Source organism: Tetrao urogallus (assembly GCF_951394365.1).
Source record: "Tetrao urogallus genome assembly, chromosome: 7".
Taxonomy (NCBI): Eukaryota; Metazoa; Chordata; class Aves; order Galliformes; family Phasianidae; genus Tetrao; species Tetrao urogallus.
In genome coordinates this window covers 9,570,538-9,579,949 of record NC_136820.1, presented here as the reverse complement: position 1 = coordinate 9,579,949, position 9,412 = coordinate 9,570,538, and the positions used below count along the sequence as shown (strand labels likewise).

General features: G+C 38.4%; 1 protein-coding gene across 1 annotated transcript in view; it reads right to left on the bottom strand.

The window, feature by feature from the left end:
• Nucleotides 1-572: 572 nt before the first annotated feature.
• The window catches only part of LARS2 (leucyl-tRNA synthetase 2, mitochondrial), a gene marked incomplete at both ends in the record, with an annotated part of 78,149 nt that continues 69,309 nt past the window's right edge, over nt 573-9,412 (bottom strand). The window contains 2 exons of the mRNA XM_079538594.1: nt 573-752; nt 6,028-6,155. Coding sequence (XP_079394720.1) covers nt 573-752; nt 6,028-6,155 — 308 coding nt within the window. The remainder of the gene's footprint in view (nt 753-6,027; nt 6,156-9,412) is intronic.

The following is a 9,412-nucleotide window of genomic DNA, read 5'->3' as shown; positions in this document are numbered from 1 at the left end:
TGGCTTGCCTCTGAAATGCATGTGAAATAGATCAAATCACTCCATTTTGGCTATTTATTATGAATAAAGCTGTTAGCCAGTGCTAATTTACACTAAGTTATAAGAAAATGTTGTTACGAAAAGTGCTGATTAATGGTAGGTTATCTAAATGTGAGATAGGTGGAGCAAAGATGGCCTGACACCTAGCATTTGGTGTAGCACACACTCATGGCAGCTGTTTAGTTCTGGAATCATGCCTCTGCATTTGTCCAAGCCAAATTTCAAATAGGATAGATTCCTATTTAGTTGACCTAAACCCCACGTGCTTTACAACACTTACATTCTATTACAATTACTTACTTATTATTTCCTTCTCATTCACCCAGAGAATATGGACAAATAGCATCTTACCATGACTTGATACGAAACTTTAATTCTGTACATTCCTCCTATTGAAATGAATATTCAGCAGCAACCTAATTTTGTTCACATTTTTCCCCCACTGTTATATGAGATTTAAATAGCCATCATTGGTACTTTGAATTGCTTTCATCCTGAAAGATTCCAGTTCTCTTTCATAGCCCAGCAAAGTCTTACTCTTGCACTAAGAAGTTGATAAGGGCAGTTCTTGGAGACAGAAAGGCCTTTTTAATGGTTCGTCCCTGGAGATGCTTGGCTCCAAGTTCACTTTGAAGAACTATCGCATGGACTTCTTCAGCATTGCGGGCTGCTTGCTGAGGCACAAAAACTTTGCCGCAGGCTTTGTTATTGATCTGGAAAACACAAACATGAGAACAAGAAAAGACAGAAGTTACCAGGCTGATTTATACACTTTCATCTCCTGAATGCAATCCATCTCATTATGTGTGGTGAAAAAAGTGGATCAAGCTGTCTTTTGCCTCAGTACGAAACTTTCTAAGCAGAGGATAAATTTTTTCGTACTTCCTGGCCCTCGAGAATAGCATAAGAGAATAAAAATTTGACTCAGGATACTCAAGCAAAATTTAAGAAGTAGACACAGGAAGTGTAATTTTTCGAAGATAGCAAGCATTGAGTGACTATGTAATGTGGTGATCTTTTAAGCTTGAAAACAAGATAGTTGCACAGGCTGAACAGACAGCGAACAGAACAGCTGGGATTCTCTACAGCTAAGTAATTCCTTCTATTCAAGTGCAAGATATATTAAAAATATTTGTGGCTGAAAAGATATATCCAAAGGATTCTTCATAACTCACTAAAAAAATTAAAAAAAAATTAAAAAAAAGGCTTTAGCTCATTGTAATACTGTATTCTTACTAAAAGCATGACTCATTAAGCCAACCCAACCACAAAGATGACAACCCTTCTTAAGGTAATGCTTTCCTGTGTCTGGCTGTTTTCAGAGCAATTCCCACACTAGCTTTGCACCAGCGAGGCAGAACCACTTAAGTACAACTGAGTAAGGCCTTCAGTAGGAATCATCTCAATGCAAAATGTGATCTCATGATTACTTTCTGTCATCCATTCAGACCACATAATGTATGTGGTCCACTGAGTCCTACTGAGTACCTTTTCTGGAGATAACATAAAATTCACAATTAAAAAAGCTTTCAGGTGTATATGAAGTACCTTCTATGGATCAGTGTAAATAACACGAATCTTCCATTTTAGCATATTAAATAATGTGAAATTTTTAATCCAGTTCAATCAAATTACTCTCTTGCTTGAGAATCTCCTGCAGATACTGCAGATCTTTGCCAGCTGGACATCACTGTAACTATTTTTCAATCACCTGAAAGTAGTTATGTTTTGTTTCATACATCTTGGACATAAAAATGCACACAGCTCATTGTTTGTTTGTTTTTTTTTATATCCAGGATTAGTGGATGCAACATACCACCAATGGGAGAGACCTGCTTCAGTTACCTGATCTGTATTTTATTTAACACTAAACAATCTGTGCAGTTCTTTGAGAGAGGAAGATGAGAAAGCCTTTTAAGGAGCAAGATGAAGCCTCAAATGCAGCTGGGATGAGTCATTTCTGTTTTTTGACTAGCCTTGACATTGATTTGCAGTGATAATGTAAGTAGACCTTCAACTATTCTTTCCTGCATCCGTAACTTGCTATCATAAAAGTGTGACTGTCTGTTAAGCTTTGCCTTTGGTACCTTCTGAGAAACAAATCCTGTGAAAAACAAGAGCATTTCACTTTTAGAGCTACCACGACAAAAACACACAAGTAGTTCCTTTTGACTTGACGCTTCAGAGAAGAAAAATATTCCACAAGAAAAAAGAAAATGGTAAAAGTCAAACCTGGTACAGCTTCAGTGAGAAGATGAGGCAAGCCTGTGGGCTTACTGCTGTACAGGTCACACAGCCTGTTGTTAAAAACTAAGCCTGGTCAGTTACATGTCAGTCATTTTGTCCATGATGCACACTGTTGTGTTCCAGTGGACAGATGCTAGCAGGGGGAAAATTGGCACAACTAGCCTAGCTGGTGCTGTTCTCAAGAGACAAGACAACTGGGTTAGGTGAACTTAGCAAATAAATGACTCCTAGCAGTTGTGTTTTCCCAGAAATGTTGAGGAGCCTGAGCAGCCTGTCTGTGTGTGCCTTCCCACAGTATCTGCCCACACCTTCCCACACATGGCACTGTGAATTGCATCAAACAGCAGACTGGTTCTGATTTCAGCACATATTTGCAGAATGGTTTTCATTATAATATAGCTATCGTAGTGCAGAGTCAAATATATCAACAGTGTTCCTAAAAACTTGTTTGCAGGTTTGATCACACGCTGTAACAAGCACCCTATTCATATACTCTTTTAGTTGAGGCGTTAGATTCTCCTCAGGACAAACATGTCTGGCTCTCTGCATCTCACTAGATCAGCAGCGTATCCCTTAACTTTGGGTAAAAGTGCCTGCTCAAAAAATGAGGGTGCTAAGCAGTCTTATTTCTCTGAAAAACTTTCACAGAAAAATGCAACCTCAAATGAGGCTGAGTCCTTTCTTCTGCTGAGAAAGGAAGCTGCTGATTTCCCTTCTGCTTTTTTGAGTTTTTTTAGAGCAGCCCCATTTATTCACAATCTTTGGAGAAGTAAAAAGGAAAGTATCTATACAGTTGTAGGCCTTCCTCAGTAGGAAGCAGTACAATGAGGCAAACTTAGCTTATGTTTTCAAAAAAGTAGTTTTAAGACTGCAGCTGTTGACAGTTCTGCACCACCTGCACAACGTGAGGAACGTGTTACAAGTGTGCTGACAAGATGAAATGCTGCGACTCCACACTCGGGTCAGATTTTTCACAGCGTTAACAATATATGTTAGGATGTAATGTAAGTGCAGGCTAACGAAAATTATTCAACTTCAAGATAGTATTTAGATCAACAAGTACACATGCATCTCCATTAAGAGAAGTTTAAATGTCATTCTTGTACGCAATCTATATTGCATCAGTCAAGGGTGCAGAGAGTTGGTTCATTTTGCTGCCTTGGGTTAAATATGGAAAGACATAACTCCAGCACAGACAGGAAATAATGAAGTATCTTGTGTCAAGAGAAATAAAACCATGTCTCAGCAGGCAAATTGCTGGCAGCCTGAGGCAGTTTGAGGTCTTGAGAAGAATAGGGTTGTGGCCCAAAGACTCAGCTTGACTGTGCAGCCTTGTGAAGAGACACTGGCTCTTTGCAACAAACCAGTTCCTCCGTACTTTGACTTTCTTGTTTTAAAGAAGGCAGTTTATTTTTACAGCCATACAAAAGCCTGCAGTGGTCACATGACTGTAAAATATTCACATTTATAATGGTTTGTCACTGCTTTTCTGTATGGCCCGTTACCTCACTCTTAATGTAGCAAACCAGGCGCTCCCACAGTCATTATTTTTAAGAAACATTCTCAGTCAACAGAAACTTGTCTCTCTCCTCTTCCATTCACTTATTTCCTCAGGCCTAGGAAAGGTGTTTACACACATCAAAATCTTCCATGAATTGAGCATACAGAAGTTGATCATTCCCTTATTAGAGGACTTCTACACGAGGCTATAGCTTTGACAAAGTCAATGAGGACAAGAAACAAAAGTAATTTTCACAATTATTGCTTAAAGCAAAATTTATTTTTATGTTTCCATTTTCTGTTTTTGAGAAGGAAGTTTCAGTGTAAGCAGAAAAATATTAGTAATGTTTAGGCTTTCTTATGCTCAGTTGTACAGCCCTGAAAGCATTCAGGTCAGAATTTTCTTTGTGCTTTGTTGCAGTTTTTACTTCAAAAATCTATTTTAAAACATTTGCTTTAAACACAACTGCAAAGAAGTTCCTACAATTACACAATTTCTCATACATAGCTTCATCCTAAATTGAAACTGAAATTTAAGGTGTTTCCTAGCTGCACTGGAAGGCGAAGGTTTATTTTAATCTTGAGCAATGTAATTATATCTAAGTGAAGATTTGGTGGATATACGACTCTTTTACTGGTATTTGAAAACTACATACCACTTGCAAAATAAAATAAAATAAAAAGCAGAAAAATGACAATGAACATTAGCCTGAAGTCTGTTGTTAACCCAGACAGCACATGAGTCTTTGGTTTGGGAAAAGATGCCAACAACTGAAAATCTCCTCCAACAGACATACTCTGTGGCCACTGCAAAGGATGACATTGAACATTAGAGAAATCAGTGCTCTTAGCAGCATTTTCCATTCTGTTCAAGTGGACTGGCAAGACGTGAAACTGTTTGCAAAGATACTTTTGATTAAGGAAACCTACAGAAACACAGCTTCCCCTAAATCTGACCAACTTCTTTCCTTCATAAAAAAGGCAAAACAGCTAAACACAAATAACTGCACAGCCTACTTCTTTTACCCAAACGAGCCAACAGAATACAACAGTTAAAACAAATAAAATGCATTGTTTCTGTTTCTCATACACACACATTCAGAGCACGCAGTTTTAAATGACAGAATGTCACTTCTTCTGGAGACATCTCATTCAAAGTACAGAATATCCAGAGACACAAACACACAAATGTTTATGTTAAAGCACTGATGCTGAGAATGTTGGCACGATATATGAAAGATTTCCCTGGTGAGCAGTGAAAAAGAAAGGAGCACTGCTGGTTTGTAAGATGCTGCTACGTAGCTGCAGACTATCAATGCCTGAGCATGGAGGACCTGAATTCAAACTGATTGAGAATCAGCTAACAGAACAGCTGAGACGCTACCCATTAATCCCACCCACCTGACTCCAAGTGCCACAGATGCTCCAAGGCCTACAGTGGCACTCGCTGCTACTGTACTCCATGTAAAAATACAGCTTTATGATGCTTGCAGGCATTCTGAGTACTGACTAGATGGAGACACAGGAAAAAAAAGATGGTAAACCACATTGCGTGAGCATACACACATTTTGGGAAATTACAGGTTAGCTAAATGTAGTTACAGGTCAACTCTTCTACTGAACTGCCAGCTCCTTCCATAAACCTCGGAGGCTTTAGAGCTCTAGTAGGATCTGGGATGTAATTCTAACGTTAGCAAAACTACCTGTTTTTCCTAAACTTAATTCCTGGAAATGTGCTTTGTTGATATTTGCCATAAGTTCTGTTTGAGGTAGACAGAAAACATAGTTTGGCAAAAATAACCAGCTTGGTGATTGGTTGCATTAGGCAACCACAGCACTACAGGTAGCACAAGAAATATCACTTCATTTTACATTTTTGTACAGAATTAAGATTTCTAGATGGTCTGGCAGGGAACAAAATTTGGAGAAACCTGTATGTATTTTGGTCACGGTTTCTGCTGTACTGGCCTTGCCCGCAGTCTGTCCAATCTCCACATACTAATATCCAGTCACTGAAAAAGATGTGTATTTAGACTGTCTTCCTTCCAAACATACTATGTGCCTTTCACTTAGGAAACCGTTTTAATTACTCAGCACAACTTAATTGCAACTTCCACCCTATTTCACCTTTCACTGAGCCATATAAATATAGGGAACTGACTTCCACAAGAGCACGGATTTTGTCACCTTCTCTTACAATGCATTAATTGACCCAACTGAAAATAAATGAAAAGCTCTTACCAGAACAGACATCTCCACTACATCTGGTGGTTGAAGGTATTCTGGGTCTACTTTGGGCCAGGACTGATGCAGCACATCAGCACCCCAGTTATGATGAGTACAAAGTTTATTCTCTATATGCGCCAAACCTGGAAAATGAAACACATTCAACCACATCATCATCATCAGATCATTCAATTTTTAGGATTTGTTTGATAAATAGGATGAGAACAAAGTTTACTTTGAAAGCAAGTTCCTTCAGGAGGAAATAACACTGTTTAGATGAGCATACAGCACATTTTAAACAGAAAGATACACAGCTGTGAAAACATTTGCCTTACACTATGTATAGCAACTCTAACATGAACATTGGGGGTACATTTTAGATTAGAATTAGTATTTTTTAAAAATCTACTTGAAGAATTCAACTGAAATATCAACCTAATTTAAGAAAACGAGCAGGGAAACATACAAAACCTTCCAATTGAGGAACTCAGTCAAAATAAGGCACAATTATGGCTTAATATTTTATCGTCTGTCATATGCTGGGTGGTTTCCTGCAATGTGCTGGGTAGTTTCAGCTGCAAGTCAATCTACTCACAAGATGTAAATAATCTATTTGCTCACAAATTAAAGGTTTTATGTAAGTATACCTTGCAGAGCTTGCTTTCTTTCTTATTTCACGTACATGCTGAAATAATTTACCCTTTGATTTTATTTAAAAATACTCTTAAAATGGCTATAAATGATCTCTTTCTATTAAACAGACTTTGCACTCCAAGACGATTCATTCCTGATTTGCAGTAGAATTAGTTGTAATTCATTTTGAAGCCACATTGTTTAACTGAATTAAAGCTTCTGAGTGGAATTTATATTTGTCTACTCCAACTGTTGGGCAAAATAAAAAGATTTCATTGAAAATGCTGTCAAATATGCAGTACTGACAAGGATAGCTGTTGTGATTCTTTCCTACAAAGCCAGTAGATTTTTAAATTATGAGTAAGAATAAGGATTGAAGCTTTTTTTGTGCTTTTTTTTTTTAGAGCATATGCTTCCTTCAGAATTGCAGAACATAACAACCAAAGAGTATCTGACAACTCATCTGGTTTAAGGAAACTCCAGAAGATAAAGAAAACACAGCACAATAGCAGACATCAGCAGCAGAAACATACACCATGCATAATGCACCAATTTATTTAGCTGGATTGTTTAGACTAATAGGGCGAATAACAGCAAACACAAACATAAAAAGAAGGCAACTTCCTCCGGAATGAAATCCACCAGATACTTGTCAGTGCTTTCTCAGACAAAGCGCTTCTGTAAAGCGACACAATCTTGCTGTTTTCTGAATCATTCAGAAGAGAGTGTGGTGGACTGCTGGGAGCTGTGTCTAACAGCAAGCAAGAATGACACAGAATGTGCACGCTTCCTAAGAATAACAACGAAGCCGCAATCTTTTTAGGTAAATAACTGATTAAACTCTTCAGTGCATCTGGATTTGTGTGTTTCTTCCCTCTTGTAACAGTTGCTCAGAAACTGAAAGAGCCAAAGATAAGAAATCAAACAGAAAAAAAACACCCTTCACACTGGTGATTCATTATCACGTTGACTTTAAAGATGACAGCTGCTAAATTCTTCCCCTTTTGGCTTTTGAACATACAGATGAGCTCACTTCTTTCCAACTGATCACATGCCTCGTGGCAGAAGCATGCATACTGGCCACTCCTTATTTTCCTGTTGAAGTGCATTCTTCTAGCTTTTTAAAAACCACTTTCTGATATAAGTTGAGAATCCCCATCTACATGGGCAGAAACCCATGTTTAATCCCTGTGGAGGCTGTCTTGTAAACTTACTAATAAAAAATAATTAACACATATTCTGAAGCAGATAAAGCATGATTAAGCACTGTGTCAATCTCTAGGTTAGTTTTCTTGCTACAAAATGGGCTATGAGATCACCCGTATTAAAAAAAAAAAGTGCAAAAGTCAACAGAACTAGTTTCAGAAAACAGCTTGACAGGAAACCAAAATGAAGGTTTTACTTAGGTTGCCTGTTTGGCTTCCTGCCTTAAATTCACATTTTGCAAGCTGTACGACACAGAAAATACAGTCATGATTTGTTTGGCGTTTTCAAAGTGCAACACGCAGGACCAGAAAGTTTGTTGTCATAATTTAGATTTGCTGGCACACTGAGCAGGCCCTGGACAGAATTTCTTCCTGCCCTTCCACTTGATTCTGATACATTAAACAAAATCACCATTTGAGATCTTAAGAACTAACAATTTCACAGGCCCTTGCTGCAAAAACATTAAAAACTTGGGATACTGTCTTCTTGTACTGGAAAGCACCTACTGAAATGCATATTATGAAGCAGTGTGCATTTTGCTTCCTATTTATTGTCTTGTTTTGATTTTTCAGCTCTACCTTCTCTTGCAAACACAGGTCAAAATGCCAGCTGAGTGCACTTTCCACAGAGCTTACATGTACACCATTTCTGGGGACAGATCTTGTGCTCAATCCAAAGCCCTGATCCTGCAATTGGATGTGTCAATGGACTTTCACTAACTGGCACGCTAACACTGAGCCAAGCTTTCCCCAGCCAGTAACTCACTGGACGGAAGCCTTCATTAACACTGCAGCATATTATGCTACTGTAAATGAGTGAGTTGAAAGGAAGAGGAGAGAGGACAAGTCTAACAACATCTAAGCTCACGGCAACGTTTTATTAGCATGATGTGAGTCATTAATATTTCATTAAAATAATTCTTCCCCTGAGGTGCTGTTTGGGTGAAGGAGCTGATTGGCAAAATAAGGAGAGATTTAAGAAGAGCGAAGTGGAAGCAGTTGTCTATCATAAAGACAAGGTAGGACAGTAAAGTACTTCTAATCTTACAGGAAAAAAACATTGGCATAATGAATCTGTTAAATTCTGGAAATGGTGCAGATAGTTTGACATGAAATGATGTAGGCAAGAGAAAAAGACGTGATTATGAAACAGACTGAGGAATGGCTGGTGTGGTGAGGGACAACAGCCAGCACTGAGAGCTTAACAAAGAAAAAAGGCAAGGAGGACGGAAGTCTTTATGGGAGATAAAAGGAAATTAATTAAGGCTTCTGAAACTACACCACTATTGGAGTTTACTTTCTAACAGGGGATAGAAGACCAGAGCAACAGTAGACGATGACTATGAGGACACATTACCCAAATGCTGATAACCTTTGGATTTAGCAAAATTGAAACAGTAAGGATCTACGCTAAGTAAAAATCCACCACACTAGCAGGCAAACAGATTCAGCTTATAAGTAGCTCAGAGCAGGAACTTCTAGCAGTTGGTAGAGATATCATCTGGATTAGTGTCTTCCTGGCCTCTGCAGTCCCTTCCAAGGACTGTTAGCTTTTACTTCAT